Raw genomic sequence first — 20,608 nt, 5'->3', positions numbered from 1 at the left:
TGAAAGTTTTTGTTTGTTGTACACATGGGAAGTTTTGTCTCTTAGAAGCACCCAAGGATATTTAGCTTTCCCAGATTACTGGCTGGGGGCTCAAGCCAGTTCTGATTTGTATTGTTAAGAGGAACCCCTAGATGCTGAACCCGGCCCTTGTTGCTGGTGACACCACCTGGCAGAGGGGTTACACGTAGGCTGGGTGTGTCACACACGCCGGGGAAGTGTAACAGTGACGCTGTCCCAGTCAGCTCACACGAGTGTCATGTACTAAGCTCCTAACTGCACCTGCTGGGATAACATCTGACCCACGGGGTGGCGATTAAGTGTCACCCATGGACTGGACTCAGAGCTGGACTCACAGCAGGGTTGTGGAAGGAGGGGGGAATTCATGGTGCTTAGCAGGACTCTGAGCCCCTTGGAGCAGGGATTGTCTCGTGGTATGTTTGTGCAGCCCCGATCTCGCCTGAGCCTCTTGGTGCTGCTGCACTGGGGTGGGGGCCTGGCCCCAACGTGGCAGCATTTCTCTGTTTGTAACGTGGTAACTTTGGAACGCCGCATCTGACCCATCCTGCCATTCCAGGGACGGTTCTAGGCACTGATGGGCAGAATCCAGAGGATTCTGGTGCAAATCGGAACCCCAGGAAAGCCGGATTCAGGGGAAAATCAGGCCTCCCAGGCTGCCTGGTGCTGCCAGCAGAAAGTCTCTCTGGCATCCCCTGCACAGATCACAGAGAGCAGCTTAACTTGCTGCGTGTGGACGCTGTCTGTAGCCTGACCTCTAACAGAAATACGAGCCTGCCAGGCACAGTTAGTAGGGGGGAAGCGGAGTGGGGATGAGAGGGATGAGGCAGTGATGGGGGGAAGCAGAGACCCGGAGTGGAGATGGGGGTGCAGGGGAAGGTTGACACCTCTGCAGTACAAATACCCAGCATGATCCTGAGCCCATAAAGCTGCACAGCTGGCAGCGTGCACTGAGCACCCGGGCAGATCTCCCAGGACAGCGACCTCAACAAAGGGGCAAACCTGGGAAAACCTGGCCAGGGGGCAAACCTAGCGGGGGGAAAGTGGGGACCTGGAGATGGGGAGGCAGCAGTGTGGGGACACCCAGACCCTGCCATGGGGGAGAGACAATGTGTGACCCTGGTGTGGGGGGAGGGAGGAATGGGAGAGACGTGCAGAACCCCTGGCATGGGGGGAGGGGTACACAGAGCCCCTGGCAGATGGGGGGAGAATGGGGGACAATGAACCCCAGGGATGAGGGAGGGGGTTGGGTTGCAGGGAGTCCCTGCAGTGGGGGGGAGGGGCTGCTAGGAGCCCCTGGTCGGTGCAGTGAGCTCGACACAAGCTACGAAGTGTGCGACCCTCTAGTACAAATAACGTCCGTGTGCCTGTTAAATGCCTCAGTGGCCTCAAGTTACTCACCCCAGACAGCCAGCGCTACCACTGCTCCCAGCAGGATGAGGCACCCGGCCCCGGCCAGCCCTAGGGCCACCCAGATCCAGCGCGGGTACCGAGGGGAACCTGGAAGAGTCGTGTTTGGTAACACACCGTCAGCCCCAGCAGGAGAGACAGTAACACACCCGTGGATGGGCTCCCCTCTGGGGCCAGCGCAGCCCCCACCGGGGGTCATTCTCCTCCTCAGCCCCAGCGGAGCATCCTCCGGGTGGTGCCCCCAGAATGCAGCGCTGGGAAGCTGAAGAACAGTTTAATACCCACGAGGACGGGAATGAGCTAGAGCAGCACAAGGCACCTTTCTAACCGGATCCTCCCCAGCAGTTGCACCAGTGTCATTGTGTTGTTTCTAAACTGATAGTTGCAGTGGTACCAAACCTGTGGCCGATCAGCCCTCGCTCAGAGACCCCCGGAACTGCAGCTCTAAGGGTACCTGCCTGCCCTGCAGCTGGGAGGTGGCAGAGTGTGTCTGGCTACCTGGGCTGGGAGACACGTGTCCAGCTGCAGTGTAGACCTATCCCAGGTGTCTCTCTAGTCTCCCCCTCCTGCCACTGCCCATCCTGAGAGATACCTGCGGTGACCACCTGATGGCGCTGTGCCACACTTCCTACCCTGCCCCCTACAGACCCCTTCCCCTGCAGACTGGAAACTCACCGTGCCCCTTGCTGGGTAACTTCTCCAATATTTGCCTAAAAATTCCCTGTTTCCAAGCATGTAATAATTTCCTGAGCAATTATTCCTGCTCGGCAGCTTGTAAGTTAGGATATTTGCAGGAAGTGAGCACAAAAGGGGCCCAAACGCAGCTCAAAAATCAAACAAATCCCTGGGAAGATTTGTTGCAGTATTTCCCCAGTCCTCGCTGGCAAAGGAAGGAAAGAATAACGTCTGGGACCATTGACATTCACATTAAATTGGTGCAACATTGTCTGGCTACCTTGTCCTTATGGAAAATGTGGCATCAGTCTCCATTTAAACCAAGATCCTAGGCTGTGAGAACCCCCTGAATGATGATGCACGTTCAGATTTCATAATAAGGCTACAGGGCATTTTCCATTGTCTATCACAGCAGTGTCAACGTATCCCATTGTTTGCATTCAATGTCCGCTGAAAATACACTTACTGGTGGTCAGTCAAGCACCAGACCGGTGGATTTATCGTAGCCCTAACATTTACTGGGTGCTTTGTTGGTTTGATACTTTCCCGCTGTGCAATGCTGAAGAAAATGCCAGACGTCAATGGTGCTACTCACAGTAGGAAATCCTACACCTACGAGTATTAGCCAGATCTAGCCCTTAGCAGTGACACTGGAAATACAGGGCGTATCTTCACTCACTCTCTGCTGCAGGGAGTTGTGCTTCACTCTGTGGGTCATCCACACGCCCTGAGACGCTTTCCCTCATCCCCTCTCTGACATGCGGCATGTGAAGGCCCAGGCTGGGACTGTCAGAGCCGTCCAGTGGAGTTGGGTGCCAACTCCCAGTAAATTTCAGCTCCTGTGGGTCTCTGTGAAGCCCCAGCCGCACCCTGTAATCGCTGCGTTGTGAAACTGGACGCCCCGGGAGGATGCTCAGTCACTTACCTTGGGGCCCAGCTCCCGGGGGGCGGCCTGGTTGCTTCTGCTTCAGCCGGAGCTTTAATACCGTGTAGCCCTCTTCATCCTCCATTGGCCAAGCGCGGCCCTGGTTTGATTTCCCAGCAGGTGCTCAGAGAGGGGAAGGAGCCCCCACCCCCCATTAACTGGCCCTCAGACTCGGTCTGTGCAGCTCAGGGCTCCCACCAGCACTGACCGTTCTTCAAGGGAAACCACACAGGAAATGCAGGTACCAAGCCCATGTGTGGTCTGAGCTACATCTCTCCTCCACCCTCCCCTGGACTGTGCTGGAGACCTGCACCGATTGGACAGAACAGCTTTGAATACAAGCCGGACAGGGCCCCCTGACTGGCTTTGCTGAACCGGGTGGGGAAGGGGGTCGGGCGGGGGGTAGTGGGGATGGGCAAAATCGTCCTAATGCCCCCTCTGAACTGCGTCCCAACAGCCAGGGGTGGCTCCAGGCACCAGCGCTTGGGGCGTCAAGCCGGGGGTGGGCTCTGCCAGTCGCCGCGAGGGCAGCAGGCAGGTTGCTTCGGAGGCTTGCCTGGGGAGGGTCCACTGGTCCCGCGGCTTCGGGGGACCTCCTGCAGGTACACCTGTGGGAGGTCGGCAGCCCGCCTGCCCTGCTTGGGGCGGCAAAATGCCTAGAACTGCCCCTGGCTGTGGGTCAGGAGGGAGGGATTATGGCAACACCCTGTCTCTGGGGATGAACAATTTGGAAAAGATCCATCTGATTGTGGATGGGGCCAGCCAGCCCCCCAAGCAACCCCATGGAAAGGGGACCCTTTCAGCCCTGCTGCTCCAAGCCCTTCACTGGTGGGTCCCACACCTTGGCTATCTATGGGGCCAAGTCTCTCCTCTCAATCCCTCCAGCCTACCTCAGCTTTACTCATCTGAACCCCAGATCCCCTGCCCCAGGGGTCTCTCGAGGGCTGAGTCCTTCACTTCTAACCCTCGCACTCCCAGCTACATCTCTGCCCCTCTATGGATGGGGGGGTGGGAGTGGAATTTCTTCCTTTTGAGCCCAGTAACTGGTGTTTGGCTGAGGCACGTCTCCACTCTGTTATTTCCAAGGGGAGCTGAGCTCTTTTGACACCCTGGCCCCTGTAATGGGTGCTGGGCCAGTCTGAAAATCCAGGCTGTGGTGCAGTGTGGAGAAACCGGCCTGGAAATCACCCAGCAGCGACCCCAAACTCCCTGTCCCAAGGGTTTGCATTGGGAGGAACCTGCTAAGCAAGAAACTCCCTCCCTGCTGCACATCCCTGTCCCCGGGCCAGCGAGGAGGAAGGACCCAGACCCAGTTCTTGGGAAAACAGCAGCAGGGAAGCCAGGCGCAGCGGGAGAAATCCCCAGGGAGCTGCGGACCGAGCAGGCTGCAGGGGCGGGGAACAGGGTTGGGGAGACAGTTCCGGCTCAAGGGGGGGAGCGGCTCCAGTCTTGAATATAACCCGCTCCTGATTGACACATTTTTTCCAGCTGTGGTTGTGAACAGAAGCGCTATAGCTCCAGGCCAGGTGAGAGGGGACGGGACGAGGGATCCGAGATCCGAGCTTCTCCTGGCTCCGGGCTGGGCGGGACTGTATTTGTTTGGGGGGGACCAGGCTGGGGCAGGTGGATATTTTGTGGGGGCTGTAACCAGGCTGGGTGGGTTTGTTTTCGGGAGGCAAATGTGGGGGGGACAGGTTCGATCTTTTGGGGTGATGGGGGGGGCACAGAGAGCTATGTAGAAACGGAGCATGCACAGTGTGGCTTGTGTTGATTTCCCACGCCAAGCCAGTAGGTCAGGGGCTCTCAAACTGTGGGTCGGGACCCCTCAAGGGGTTGTGAGGTTATTACATGGGGGGGGGTCATGAGCTGTCAGCCCCCACCTCAAAGCCTGCTTTGCCTCCAGCATTTAGAATGGGGTTAAATATATCAAAGTGTTTTGAATTGATAAGGGGGCTCATGCTCTGAGGTTTGCTGTGTGAAAGGGAGTCACCAGTACAAAAGTTTAAGAGCCGCTGCAGTAGGTGGTGCCTTGGTTCTTTGCTAGCCCTGCCCTGTCGCTGTGGCCTGGCGGGAGTGAAGGCGAGACCCCTCCCCCAGTCCCTGCTGAGCTGGGTGGGAAATGACAGGGCTCCGCACGTTCTGATCTCTACAGTTCTCATCCCCTTTTGTGTTTAAAGAACAGGAGAACTTGTGGCACCTTAGAGACTAACAAATTTATTTGAGCATAAGCTTTCGTGGGCTCCAGCCCACTTCATTGGATGCATTTCGTGGAAAATACAGTAGGAAGAGATATATACAGAGAACATGAAACAATGGGTGTTACCATACACACTGTGACAGTAGAATGAATTATGTTGTAAAAATAAGAATGGATTAAAGAAATGTTATATGTACCTTTAAGCAGAAATAAGAAATGTTGAAATACAGGTGCCAGGAAAAGAAACATTAGGCATAAACAACGGTGCTAATGGCGAAACATTAACAGAAGATGGGTAATAGTTAGTAAGGAAATAAGATATGCATGTGTAAGCAGAGTCAGGATGAGCTCTACCCTGACATCTGGTGGTAAATTATCAGGAGTGCAGAAAGAAGTTTCAAGTATTCGCATTGGTATTTCAATTATTTGCATTGGCACTCCCACTCCAATTAGCATAGTTAACAGCAGCCTGGGATGGTTATTTTCACAGCTGTGGGATCCCCAATTTCTTTGTTATTGGGGCAGGAGGGTTTCATTGTGATGGAGGGTTTCATTGTCAGCTGGATAGCGCTTGCTAGACGGGGACATGGGTTCCAAAACCCATTGAAGGGAGAGAGGCTGGGGACAGATACTTTGGCTCTTTGAGCTCAGAGGGGGTGAGTAGTCTCTTGGTCTATCCAAGGCCATGATCAAGTGTCTTGATGTTTTGGTCTTTTGGCCTCAAGATGAAAACCTTGTCTGTGTCTTGGGAACCTTGAGGTCAAAAATATTATCTAAGTTATATCTGTACTTGGTGGTGCAGGCTTCTTGTGTGAGCCAGAAGCACCAGTTCCACCTATGCTTCTCTCCACTGTGGAATGTCAGAGTTAATTTTTGATTCCCTTAAGAATCTAGATACAGGTTACTGAGCTGAACTCACTGGCACTGGGGCTCCCCTACTAAGAGCTGGAATCACTGAAGAGCTGGACTTGCTGAGCTGAGAGCACTGAGTACTGTGCTAATGAGTGGGGGAGCCTGAAGCAATACCGTGGAGCAGAGCAGCTGGCAGAGCGGAGTGGAGCAGTTTGTGCAGCCACTGGGTGAGTGGAGCCAAGCAGCTCGTGAGGACGGCTGGAGCGGATCACAGGACAGCTGGTGGACCAGAGCAGCTGGTAGAGCGGAGCAGCCCACAGAGCAAGCGGAGCCGAGCTGTTTGCGGGGACGACTAGTGGAAGCAGAACCCCACGAAGAGGCAGGGCACCACGTAAGGTGCCCCTTTCTACCCAGGCTGGGGAGGGGGACCTCTGCGGAGAGACTCTTGAACTCTGGGGCTGCACTGACCAGGGACAGAGACTTTTGGATTGTGGGACTTTTGGGACTGTGGGTGATTTGGGGGTTGCTGGACTCAAGGGCCCCGAGAGAAGGACACGGCCCAATTTGCTGGGGTGGGTCTTTGCTCACGGTTTGACCTATGAACTCTAGCTGAGGTATTTTCCCAATTTAATGCTTGTTGTTTATCATGTAATTAAACCTTTTCTGCTACACCAAGACTCTGTGCTTGCGAGAGGGGAAGTATTGCCTCCTCGAGGCGCCCAGGGGTGTGTGTAAGATTTTCCCAGGTCACTGGGTGGGGGCTCGAGCTGGTTTTGCATTATGTTGTGGGGAAGGGACCCCTATGTGTTGAACCCGGCCCTTGCTGCTATCGTTTCGGCCCGGCAGAAGGGTTACACATGCCTAGCCCAGATAACAAAGGAATCAGATAAGTTTATCTTGTTAAGTTCTCACCCTTTTATCTGTATAAATAATTTAGTTTGTGTCTTGCATGGTGCTCCCATTATCTGGGTGTTATTAGCAGAGCGCTGTGCTAATAAAACAGAGTGGTCTGACAAACTGTGAGTCCTGAGTCTAACTTTGACAATTTGGAGGTTCCACCGAGATGGCAACCGTCTTCACTGGGGCCGTGTGATTCCTGACCATTTTTGTAGGATGACCGTGGCAGCCGGCACCTGGGCATTTGGCCCGAGCGGTCCTCCACCAGAACGGAAAGGCGCACAACCACAGTGAAGTCTACGCCATTGAACCTGTTGGTTCCCACTCTGTTCTGGTAGGGATCCCGGGATCTGACATCAGGAATCTGGTCAGGTAATTATTTCTGTGTTTTGTCCGGACTGAGTACTGTCCTGTCTCTGTGTCTATCCGTCCTCCTGTGGAGTGTTTGAGTCTGGGTGCCATCTCCGTCCGGGGATCGGCCAACCAAGGGATTCCTGTCCCCGCGGTCTGAGTGAGTGGAATCTGCACAATCGGAGCCACACTGCACTTTGGGTAAAACCCCTGGTGTGAAAGCAAGGGCGATTGAGGCAGTAGCCTGTGGGCTCCTTTTGTATGTTGCACCGGGCATCGTTCTGACGAAACCGTATTTCCTTCTTGTGCGATTGGTGTGTGAAGTCCTCCTGTATGGGTAACCAGACGTCTAAGTCGGGACAGGTCCCTAAACGAACGCCGGCTCATTTTACATATTTAGGATGGGTCCAGACTCCTGTAAGAAGGGTCCGGACTCCTGTAAATTTCTGGAAAAATGGTCTAGGCTAACTCAGGGGGATCCCAAAACTCAGTGGCCACTGTTAAAATCTTGGAACAAAGGCCGAGTGGACATCTTAAAGGACAAACTTGGCCAACCTAAAACTAAATTGGCTAAAGAAGAGGTTAATTGTTTCATTCAGTGGTGGGAAGAGGCAAATCGTAGCTGGACAAAATCAAAATTCGCCTCTCTCAAATATTCAAATAATAAGTTAAAAGCTTTATTAAAAGCCTCCTCTCCCACCACCAGACCGAGCGCTCCCCTTCACCCCGTTCTCAAAAAAAGCCCTCCACCCCGGATCGATCCAACCCCCTTAATACTCCCATCTCATTGTAAAAAGGACAAAAAGCTCCTTGTTCTGTTCCCCTTTGTTGTCTGCCTCAAAAACTGATTCTTTAGTGTTCCACTACCAATTCGGCAAGGAGGGTGGGCTCCTCAACTAGCCCCCACCCTTCCTGGTCCCTTTCCTTAAACATTTCTTTCAAAATTGTGAAGTGACCACAATATCACTCTCAAATGGTTCATTGGAGGGGAAAAAAAAAGAGTTGTAGTATAGAAGGAATGCGCTTTTTCCCTAGGACATATGCAGTGTATATTGTAGAAAGGGGTAAAAGAAATGCAAATGAAACGTGCTACTGAATTAAAATCCTATTAGGGCTCCAAAAAGAGCTCCAAAAAGAGCTGAATTAAAATCCTATTAGGGCTCCAAAAAGATCTGTTTTCTTTTTCAGATCTCTGGGTGTTTTGCAAGCAGAAGCTGAAAGTGGAAAGAAATCAAAACTCTGGTGGAAGTTGATTGTGTCCCTTTTAAGACAGAGTCTCTGAGCTCTGCTGATGGCTTTGAATCCAAAAGCCAAGCCTGTGTTGATGCAAATTACCTAACTGATAAAGGAAGGTGAGAGCTGCCAGCACAAAAGAAATTGCCTAAATAAAAGACATGGTATAACAAGATATCTTTAATAGATTTGACGCTAATGTTTTAACATTGAAATAAATGTAATGTTAGTAAGTACCTCTGTAACAACGTATAGTGTGTATGATTTTTGGAAAAAATCCTTTAAGGTAATATGGTAATGATGCTTCTCAGCTATTACCTGTGAATAAACTTAAAGCTTAACACAGCAGGAAAAACATTACAAACTTGGTCTGCTATATAAGAAGAAAAACTTGAGGTACACCACCTCATGAATTTAATAACTAAACAGTGGAATAATTTCCCCATAACCCTTAAAAAGTAGAAGCCATTAAAACCTGGCCTGCCTAAAGAAAAAAAAAAAACAGGAAAATATGGGGGTAATTCCTCTGTTTTGCCTGCAATCAGCAAGGGTATTTGTAAAAGAAAGGAATCTTTTAAGCAATAATCAATGCCACCCTGAAAGGGCTAGAAAAATGTTATTTTTGTCTTTCAGAAAATCAGAAAAAGCTAATAGGAGCTACAGAACAGCCTATTACAAAAACAAATGAAAGTTAAAAAAACATACTGCAATAGCTATGAAATGTACTGAAATGCAGATATTTAGAACATAAGATGTTTTGGGTAATATAAAAAATATTAAGGTTTTGATACATCTGTTAAAGCAAAAAAAAAAAAAGATAATTGTTTAATACCTATCAATATAACTGGATGCAGTATGTCTCCAGTACGGTAAAACAAAATTTGTTAAGTGAAAATTTTTTTTGTTAAAATTGCACACCAACAGGCTCTGGAGGCAAAGATATGGAAAGTTAGCCCACTCCCCAGATTGCACCTGGGATCCTTCCAGCTACCCCAGACCTCAAGCCAGTGGGCTGGGGAGGAAGGGAAACTATTGGACACCAGAGGTTGTACCAAGTGGACTCCTCAAAGGTGGGTATGCTTATCCATGCCTGTTGCTCCAAAGCCCTGTAGTAAAGACATCTCACTAGGATCCTGTATGTGGGATAAAATTAATAATTAGACCAAAGTATTGTATAACGGGCAATGTGTGTGTTAATTCTTGGAAAGAAGTGTTTTAAAAGGATAAAAAAGTGTTAGCAAATAGCAACCCACCAGTAGACAAATGTACATGTAATGTAAGTACTGTGTTTACCAATAATCACCTCCCAGTATTTTCTATTACGTGGACTAAATAAGAAGTGACACTGGCGATTAATAATCTTAGTGTCAAAAGGGGGATATGTAGGAGCAGGATTTTAAAATGTCCCATAAGAATTAAAGTATAATTTGATTTCATCCTGCTAGTCACTCTTTTTAAAAAGCAGAAAGAAATGACCCTCTTAGACTATAGGATTCTGTTTTCCCATATGCATTAGAAGTTGGGCCCTCTCTAACTCTTTGTTTTAAGATTTAGTTAGTAAGAGACAGGATTCTCTATTGTGTCTATGTTAAGTAAATTAGAGAAACATTGAAGGCCTGGGTCTCAATGTAAATTGTCTTGGTTATTGATTGATTGTAAAATTTAGCAAGGTTTAATTTGCAGTGCCTTTTTGCTCGATATAAAATACTACTGTTTGTATTCTCAATGTTTGTGTGAATGAGGAATGAATGCATCAGGAAAAGATAAGATGTGAAGGCCGTTGTTATAGCCAGAGTCAAGGAAAGAAGCAAAAAGACTTAAAGAGCATCAAAGAATCATCAGGCACTGCTTACTACCCAGAAGGCTGTTAAACTGTTTGGCATCTGCAGCATGAATACATGCTTTGCCGTGTAAGAATGCACCACCCCCAGCGAACCAATCATCACCTCAGGACCACGCAGAGTCAATTTTGACTCCAGAAGAAGATGTAGAGGAACAGCCTGCAATACCTTACAATCAACGTTCTCGTAAGGGTTGCCAGAAGCAGACGACGACCTAAAGCAAGGCCCAAGAAGAAGCAGTAGTGAGCCTAGCGCCTGCTGCCTGGTGGACATAAAACCGTGACTGCGGTTCCCTCAGTTGAGGTTGTCAGAACCAGAAGGGCCCTACCTCCAACATGCGCCTCTGGTGGTGCTTGTTCCTCGGCTGTTGGTGTCTGAAGGTCTGGGGAGTCCACAATGACAATTCTTTTATCCAGCTGCAAGTGTGGATAGCTCAGACCCTTAATATTTCTAAATGCTGGGTCTGCAGCCACATCCCAGCCCACTCTCAAACTGATGTTCCTGTCCTGGCTGTCCCACTCAATTCCTCAGACCTCACTGGAGGAACTCGTCCGTTTAACACAATATGGAACAGCAATATGGACACCTGGGAAGAGACTATTGGCAGTTCCTTTATCCCACTTTGGGGAGTAATACACCAGGCAAAAAGGCTCCTAAGGTTACATGCAGTAGTTAAAATAATAGCAAATAAAACTGGAGAAAGTTTAAGAGCCCTGGCCAAAGAAACAGGGGTGATCTGACAGATGGCCCTCCAAAACCGTCAGGCATTGAACATAATTAGTAAGGAAATAAGATATGCATGCCTAGCCCAGATAAACTTAACAAAGGAAGCAGAATCAGATATCTTGTTAAGTTCTCACCCTTTTATCTGTATAAATAAGACAGTTTGTGTCTTGCATGGTGCTCACATTATCTGGGTGTTATTAGCAGAGCGCTGTGCTAATAAAACAGAGTGGTCTGACAAACTGTGAGTCCTGAGTCTAACTTTGACAACACTATAAGGAGAACAGGAGAACTTGAGGCACTTTAGAGACTAACAAATTTATTTGAGCCAAGGGGAGCTATTATCAGCAGGAGAGGAAAAAGAACAGTTTATAGTAGTAATAAAAATGGCCCATTTCCAGTAATTGGTAAGGAACTGTGGGGGGGGGGGCGGTGGGGGGGTTGAGGGTGGGAAATAAGCATGGGGAGATAGTTTTACTTTGTGTAATGGCCCATCCACTCCCAGTCTTTATTCAAGCCTAGTTTGATGGTGTCCAATCTGCAAATTAATTCCCATTCAGCCGTCTCTTGTTGGAGTCTGCTTTTTGAAGGGGTTTTTTGGTTGTAATATTGCGACTTTTAGGTCTGTAATGGAGTGGCCAGGGAGATTGAAGTGTTGTTCTACTGGTTTTTTGATGTTATAATTCTTGATGTCTGATTTGTGTCCAGGCCAGTCCTTGCTTACAGACAACCCCCAAACCTGAATCAAATACTCACCAGAAACCACACAAGAAAAACACTAACCCAGGAACCAATCCCTGCAACAACCCCCATTGCCAACCCCCATATCTATTCAGGGGACACCATCATAGGACCTAATCACATCAGCCACACTATCAGAGGCTTGTTCACCTGCACATCTACCAATGTGATTTATGCCATCACTGCCCCTCTGCCGTGTACATTGGCCAAACCAGACAGTCTCTAATGTAAAAGAATAACTGGACACTAAGTTAGTATTAATAAGAGCAATGGAAAGGTTCAGCCTACCAATCTGTGCTTCTCTAAACTATTAGTAATTTGGGGGATAAAATTACTTCATGATCAACACCTTAAAACAGCCCTTACATTGCATCCAAAAACACCACAGAACTCCTTGCAATGGATTAATTAATTTGATCCTCAGGAGATGGGTCTATCACAGGAGTGCGTGGGTGAGGTTCTATGACCTGCAATGGGCAGGAGGTCAGACTAGATGATCATGATGGTCCTTACTGGCCTTAAAGTCTGAGCTTTGCTTAATAACTTTCTGTTACTTCCTTTGCAGGAACGTTCCTGGGGCCTATGGACAGACTCTCACTGAGCACTGACTGATCAGATAAGTATTGTCCAGTCGCTCTCCTCTGCTCAAACTCTGTTCCCAGTCTTGGTTCTCTGTAGGTACCATGGATTCTTTAGAGGATCTTTCTGCTCTCTCCCCTCAGGTTCAGCTCAGAGACCAGCTCATCATTCGTCCCTGTAAATGATAGTCACTTTATTTGACTACTGGGGAGGATTAGGCTGCCCATCGTCTGCTGGGACATCTGATAGCTTAGGAAGGGGTCAGGAATCTCAGAAACAGGCATGAATCAGCTGAGTGGCTTCCCTTCTGAATGACCCCAGGGGTTTCAGGTCTGGCTGCTTTGGTGAAGTTTACAAACCAATTTACTTTGTAGCTCCCCTGTTCTCAGATGCTCCTGAGTTTGTTGATTTCCCAGAGCTGGGAGGGAGCAAGGCCTAGATCCTCAAAGGTGTTTAGGTGCCTAACCCAAAATCTGGAGGGGTGTTTTAGTTTGATCCCATGCGTGTGCCTGTCTAGTGGATGAACGGGGCGGGGGGAGCAGTTGGAAAGAGGTTCTCTGGCTGTGGGCTTCTCTTTCCATGAGTAGCTGAGAGCAGGATGGGAAGCTACAGCTGGTTGTACTGTTCAAGTGTTCTCAGCCTAGGAGGGTTGTGAATGGGTGTCAAACAGCTGCATTCGTACCTCCCTAATTGAGAGTGGGGTCCCAGCTAGGACAGGGTAGGGGGCCCTGGCAAGGAAAAAGTTATAAACCTGTCATGGTTATAACCCTGCATCTGTCCAAGTAATGAGAGCTCAGGAGTGACTCTGAATGGGATTGATCAGGGTCAGATTAAGGCATAACCATTATCAGCCCTGACTAGGGCCCTGGCTCCTGGAGTCATGTGATTACCAAAGACTGGCTTTTGGTTGTTTTTGTTTTTTGTTAAAGTTTTGAGTTCTTGGGAAGAAAAGATTGGAACTGTGACTTGAATGTAAGCAACACAGAAACATCTGCCTGAGTCTGCAGAGAGCCTGAGACCATTCTCTGAAATGGGGAGGAAGCTGCCCCATGCATCTCAAAGGGGTGTTAGCCCCCAAACCTGCTGCTGTAGAGGACCCCCATGAAGATCATTCCAGTAAAGGACCCTGCATGTGGCAAGAGGGAAAGAGTGCAGTGGGCCCAGTTCCCTCGTCCCTATCCAAGTAAAGATACCAGTCCCGCACCATTTCCTTTCCCCCTTCGCTCCCCTGCATCTTGGGGGGGAAAAGGTGGCACAAAGACACTGGAGTGGGAATTATGGACTTCTGTGAACCCTGCAACCAAGGGGACATGCTGATAAGAGGACTCTGGCCCGTGAAGGGCTTGTGTTATTTTGTTTGGATTCTCACTTCTCCTGGAAGAGGAGGGAGGACACTTGTTGTCATGGTGACTATGGAGAGCTAAACTGAAGTTTCTATCCAACTGCTGAGGGGAAACTGAGGCATGGCCAGAGGCAAACTGAGGAACAGACCCACTGGATGCCAGGCCAGGTAAGGGCCTCTTACAGAACCTATTCTTTGGTAACTTGTGGCTGTTTGAAGTTTTTGATGCACAGTTTTATGCTGCTTCGGAAGGTGGTGGTGGTGATTTTTGTTACCTAAAGCTATTTGTAGCATGAAGCTCTGATTTCCTATGTGGTTGTTCAGGTTTATGACACCATCCCCATGGTATCTGAGCACTGTCCAGTGCTCCAGTGGTGTGACTAGCATCAGTCGTGCATGGTTCTGTTTTAGGGTTTGTATTGGTGCCCGTACCCCACAATATCTGAGCGTCCTCCATTGTAGCCTGATTGATGGCAAGGGCATGTGGGGGCTGGATAGATAGCTAGATATGGTTTGAGCATAGACCTGCTAAGACCAGGATTATGAGTTCAATCCTTGAGGGGACCACTTAGGGATCCGGGGCAAAAATCAGTACTTGGTCCTGCTAGTGAAGGCAGGGGCTGGACTTGATGACCCTTCAGGGTTCCTTACAGTTCTAGGAGATATATATATAATCTCTCTCTCTGGAGATATACCTATCAAGAGAGAGATTACTTAAGAATCCCCAGTCATCACTTTGAATGTTGACAGGTTCTTGTCCCAAGATCCAGCCCAGTATTATTCAAATTATTGTATAGTTGGGAACCCCAATGTGCACAGTTGCAACACTTACACTATAGAAACTCTGTGTTTACGAATAATTCATTAATACATTTAGCACAGTCACAAACACCCCAACTCAGTATGGTAGGTAGAGGCACAACAGAGATCCCATATACTCACCCCATCCCTTGTAGAACAACCTGAAACGTTAGCCATCATCTTCCTCATCACCATCACTTTCCCCCTCATCATAAGTGGTCACCATTCTAGCACTTCCCAAGGACTATGGGCTGTAGCTTCCCCCTCATTCATATATATATATATATATATACACACACATACACACACACACACACCCCATGCCCTGACTCCTGCACCCCCCCTCATATGCCCCCAGCCCTCTGCCCTGACTCCTGCACTCTCCTCATGCACCCCCAGCCCCCACATACCCCTACATCCTTACCCCTACTCTGAGCACCAACTGGGAGCTCCTGCACCGCCCCCCCCCACATACACACATTCCCACCTGCACCCCTCACACCAAATGGGAGCTGCCCAGGTAAGTGCCCCCACACCCAAACCTTCTGCCCCAACCCTGAGCCCCCTCCCTCATTCTAACTCCTGGCCAGACCCTATGTCCCCAACCCCCAGCCTGCTCCTTCACCCCCAGCCCTGTGCTCAGTGCACACCCACCCTCAGCTCAGTGCAGAGAGAGAGGAAGAGAATGGGCCAGAACCAGGGAGAAGGTAGGTACCCACTGTATGTGGGCAGGGCCGGGACCCCCGACCAGCAGTGGGCTGAGCGGGCCGGCGGCATAAGATCAACATTTTAATTTAATTCTAAATGAAGCTTCTTAAACATTTTGAAAACCTTATTTACTTTACATACAACAATAGTTTAGTTATATAATATAGACAGAGACACCTTCTAAAAACATTAAAATGTATTACTGGCAGGCGAAACCTTAAATTAGAGTGAATAAATGAAGACTTGGCACAGCACTTCTGAAAGGTTACTGACCTCTGTTCTATAGTATTGCAACTTTTTTTATGGAAGGGCCCCCCGAAAATGCTTTGCCCCAGGCCCCCTGAATCCTCTGAGCGGCCCTGGTTGAAAGTACACAGTTCTGATAAATCTTGAGTTTGGTTTTGGTGTTGTAGTTTGATGATTTCCAGAGTGTAATTAAGTTCCTAAAGGTGTTCCTGGCTTTATTGATTTTATTCCGGATGTCCTGGCTGATGGTGCTGCCCAAGTATGTGAATGTTTCTATGTTGGTGAGAACATAATCCTCTATCCATACTGGTGATGGTGAGGAAATATTAAAGGTCATGATATTTCATAGAATCATAGGACTAGAAGGAACCTTGAGGTCTCTGAATGTTAGCTTTATTAAATGGCCACAATGTGCAGCGCAAGTTCTCTAAAAACATCCGCTCAGTGACCCAAGATCTTTCTTGAGCGGCAACAGCTAATTTACACCGCAGTGTTTTTTGCGTACAGTTGGAAACATGTTTTCCTACGTGTCCCCTTCCCGCAGGGCGCACAGGGGGGCGGGAGCAGGGATGGCGGGTTCTGCAAATGCTTTCTGCTGTCTCGGTGAGGTTCCAGTTCCGGGTAGAGGGGAACCCGCCCTAGGCACATGGTCTGCACTGTTCTGTGCCGGGCTCCGGTGCTGCGTCCTTGATTCTCAGGTGAGGGCCACGCGTGTCCCTGAGCTGAGTCCAGGGACACGGACACCCCCTCGTCCCCCCACCCCCACACGGAACCTCTGGCTCTGGCTGTTGGCGGCTCCCTGCTGCTGCCGGAAGCCGTGGGGCTGGGGGAAGGGGGATGGGGCTGTGGCATGGGCTGCCTCTGATCTGTGATTTTTGATCACTGGGGTTTGGCCACATGGGTGAGAACCGGTTTGGTCAGGATCCAGATGTTAACCCCAGTCTACAGGGCCCTGGCAGTGGCTCATACCCAGTGGCTGTGGGCATGGGGGACAGGCGAGAGATTTGATGCATTCCCTGCCATTCTAAATAGCCAGGCAAGGAACCAGGGAAATGCATCATACGCAACCTAGGCACTCAGTGGCATTCAGGGTGAGGCTGTTCAGGAGTTTTACAGGCACTTTGCTCTGACACACCCAGCCCTGGTGGAGCAGAGCCCCCTGCCCTGCCCCCAACACACCCACAGACACCCCTGCAATGGGGGTCCAGAGCTAGGAGCAGGGCATGGGGACCCACCAGGCACCAACTCCTCACCGCACTCTCCTCTTGCTGTTCTCTCTCTCCAGATCCATCCAGCCAGAGTGGGGTGGCAACTCCTCCTGCCCCGCAAGGTCCCTTTGCTGCAACTATCATGAGTAAGTGTCAGGGAGCGAACCCCTCTGCCAGGGCTCTCCCAGGCCAGGATCTCGGTGTCTGGGGACGGGGGGTTTGCTGGGGGGTGTCTCTGTTCTGCGCTCTCACAGCCCCGCTCTCCTCTCTCCATTAAACCTCTTGGGGTGGGACCACCTTCCACCCCTCCACTGACCTGCCTGTGCCCATCTCCTCTCTCTGCCAGGCCTCTGCCGCTGCCTCTGCCTTCACTTGGAGCTCTCGCCAGGGAAAGGCTGCTGCTGTTCATGGTTTGAGATTGTCCAGCTCAGCATTTCTCAGATGGGGAGTCCTGGCCCGAAAGGGGTTTGCAAGGCTATTGCAGGAGCTCATGACATCACAAAAATATTCCCAGGGGAGGGGGAGTAGGAGGGGAAGGGGAAGCTGCCTCTCTCCAGCTGGCCAGCTCTGATGGCAGCGCCCTGCCAGCAGCAGTGCAGAAGGAAGGGTGGCAATACCATAAGTATGCTTCTATGACAGGGAGGGATAGCTCAGTGGTTTGAGCATTGGCCTGCTAAGCCCAGGGTTGTGAGTTCAGCCCTTAAGGGGGCTGCTTAGGGATCCGGGGCAAAAATCAGTACTTGGTCCTGCCTAGTGAAGGCAGGGGGCTGGACTTGATGACCTTTCAGGGTTCCTTACAGTTCTAGGAGATATATATATAATCTCTCTCCCTGGAGATATACCTATCAAGAGAGAGATTACTTAAGAATCCCCAGTCATCACTTTGAATGTTGACAGGTTCTTGTCCCAAGATCCAGCCCAGTATTATTCAAATTATTGTATAGTTGGGAACCCCAATGTGCACAGTTGCAACACTTACACTATAGAAACTCTTCTATGTTTACGAATAATTCATTAATACATTTAGCACAGTCACAAACACCCCAACTCAGTATGGTAGGTAGAGGCACAACAGAGATCCCATATACTCACACCATCCCTTGTAGAACAACCTGAAATGTTAGCCATCATCTTCCTCATCACCATCACTTTCCCCCTCATCATAAGTGGTCACCATTCTAGCACTTCCCAAGGACTATGGGCTGTAGCTTCCCCCTCATATATATATATATATATATATATATATATATATATATATACACACACACACCCCCCATGCCCTGACTCCTGCACCCCCCCTCATATGCCCCCAGCCCTCTGTCCTGACTCCTGCACTCTCCTCATGCACCCCCAGCCCCCACATACCCCCACATCCTTACCCCTACTCTGAGCACCAACTGGGAGCTCCTGCACCGCCCCCCCACATACACACATTCCCACCTGCACCCCTCACACCAAATGGGAACTGCTCAGGTAAGTGCCCCCACACCCAAACCTTCTGCCCCAACCCTGAGCCCCCTCCCTCATTCTAACTCCTGGCCAGACCCTATGTCCCCAACCCCCAGCCTGCTCCTTCACCCCCAGCCCTGTGCTCAGTGCACACCCACCCTCAGCTCAGTGCAGAGAGAGAGGAAGAGAATGGGCCAGAACCAGGGAGAAGGTAGGTACCCACTGTATGTGGGCAGGGCCGGGACCCCCGACCAGCAGCGGGCTAAGCGGGCCGGCGGCATAAGATCAACATTTTAATTTAATTTTAAATGAAGCTTCTTAAACATTTTGAAAACCTTATTTACTTTACATACAACAATAGTTTAATTATATAATATAGACAGAGACACCTTCTAAAAACATTAAAATGTATTACTGGCAGGCGAAACCTTAAATTAGAGTGAATAAATGAAGACTTGGCACAGCACTTCTGAAAGTGCTTCACAAACGGACTTCACTAAAATAAGACAGGAGATCTACATCACTCACTTCACCTCTCTACAAAGGAAAAAGGACTGTAAGCTGTCTAAACTCCTACCTGCCACATGGGGCCACAACCGTGGTACCTCTAACCCACCCAGCAATATCGTCAATCTATCCAACCATACACTCAGCCCAGAAGAAACGTCTGTCCTATCTCAGGGACTCTCTGCCCTGCCCTGCCACCCCCACCAACATGATACAGTTCTGCGGCGATCTGGAAGCCTACTTTCGCCGTCTCCGATTCAAAGAATACTTTCAGGACAACACTGAACAGCGCACTGATACACAGTCACCCTCCCACCAACAGCACAAAAAGAAGAACTCCACATGGACTCCTCCTGAGGGTCGAAATGCCAGCCTGGACCTATACATTGAATGTTTCCGCCGACGTGCACAGGCAGAAATTGTGGAAAAACAACATCGCTTGCCTCATAACCTAAGTCGTGCAGAACGCAATGCCATTCACAGCCTCAGAAACCATCCTGACATTATAATCAAGGAGGCTGATAAAGGAGGTACTGTTGTCATCATGAACAGGTCTGACTACCAAAAGGAGGCCGCCAGACAACTCTCTAACACCAAATTCTACAGGCCACTTCCCTCAGATCCCACTGAGGAATACACTAAGAAACTGAACCATCTACTCAGGACACTCCCTACGCTAACACCGGAACAAATCACCATACCCTTAGAGCCCCGACCAGGGCTATTCTATCTACTGCCCAAAATCCACAAACCTGGAAATCCTGGACGCCCCATCATCTCGGGCATTGGAACTCTCACTGAAGGACTGTCTGGATATGTGGACTCTCTACTCAGACCCTATGCCACCAGCACTCCCAGCTATCTCCGTGACACCACTGATTTCCTGAGGAAACTACAATGCATTGGTGACCTTCCAGAAAACACCATCCTGGCCACCATGGATGTAGAGGCTCTCTACACCAACATCCCACACGCTGATGGAATACAAGCTGTCAGGAACAGTATCCCTGATGATGCCACAGCACAACTGGTTGCTGAGCTCTGTGCCTTTATCCTCAGACACAACTATTTCAAATTTGATGACAATATATATCTCCAGATCAGTGGCACCGCTATGGGCACCTGCATGGCCCCACAATATGCCAATATTTTTATGGCTGACCTGGAACAACGCTTCCTCAGCTCCCGTCCACTCACGCCCCTTCTCTACCTACGCTACATTGATGACATCTTCATCATCTGGACCCATGGGAAGGAGACTCTGGAAAAATTCCACCACGATTTCAACAGCTTCCACCCCACCATCAACCTCAGCCTGGACCAATCTACACGGGAGGTCCACTTCCTAGACACTACGGTGCAAATAATTGATGGTCACATTAACACCACCCTATACCGAAAACCTACCGACCGCTATGCCTACCTTCATGCCTCCAGCTTCCATCCCGGGCACACCACAAGATCCATTGTCTACAGCCAAGCACTGAGGTACAACCGCATCTGCTCTAACCCCACAGACAGAGACCAAAACCTACAAAATCTCCACCAAGCATTCTCAAAACTACAGTACCCGCACGAGGAAATAAGGAGACAGATCAACAGAGCCAGACGTGTACCCAGAAGCCTCCTACTGCAAGACAAACCCAAGAAAGAAACCAACAGGACTCCACTGGCCATCACATACAGTCCCCAACTAAAACCCCTCCAGCGCATCATCAGGGATCTACAACCCATCCTGGAGAATGATCCCACACTTTCACAGGCCTTGGGTGGCAGGCCAGTCCTTGCCCACAGACAACCTGCCAACCTGAAGCATATTCTCACCAGTAACTGCACCCTGCACCATAGTAACTCTAGCTCAGGAACCAATCCATGCAACAAACCTCGATGCCAACTCTGCCCACATAT

General features: G+C 49.7%; 2 protein-coding genes across 2 annotated transcripts in view; both read right to left on the bottom strand.

Annotated features, from left to right (window-relative positions):
* Window positions 1-3,110, bottom strand: part of LOC123345714 (killer cell lectin-like receptor subfamily F member 1) — a 52,643-nt gene extending 49,533 nt beyond the window's left edge. Inside the window, exons 1-2 of the mRNA XM_044982744.1 lie at window positions 3,026-3,110; window positions 1,417-1,515 (exon numbers count right to left, since the gene is read on the bottom strand). Of these exons, the coding sequence (XP_044838679.1) occupies window positions 1,417-1,515; window positions 3,026-3,110 (184 nt within the window). The remainder of the gene's footprint in view (window positions 1-1,416; window positions 1,516-3,025) is intronic.
* LOC123345649 (protein S100-A16-like) overlaps window positions 1-20,608 on the bottom strand; it is a 294,793-nt gene that overhangs the window by 91,007 nt on the left and 183,178 nt on the right. The gene's annotated exons all lie outside the window — the stretch shown is intronic.

The sequence above is a fragment of the Mauremys mutica genome, chromosome 12 (assembly GCF_020497125.1).
Source record: "Mauremys mutica isolate MM-2020 ecotype Southern chromosome 12, ASM2049712v1, whole genome shotgun sequence".
In the NCBI taxonomy this organism is placed as follows: Eukaryota; Metazoa; Chordata; order Testudines; family Geoemydidae; genus Mauremys; species Mauremys mutica.
Note: the sequence above shows the minus strand (reverse complement) of the source record. Positions and strands in the feature narration are given on the sequence as shown.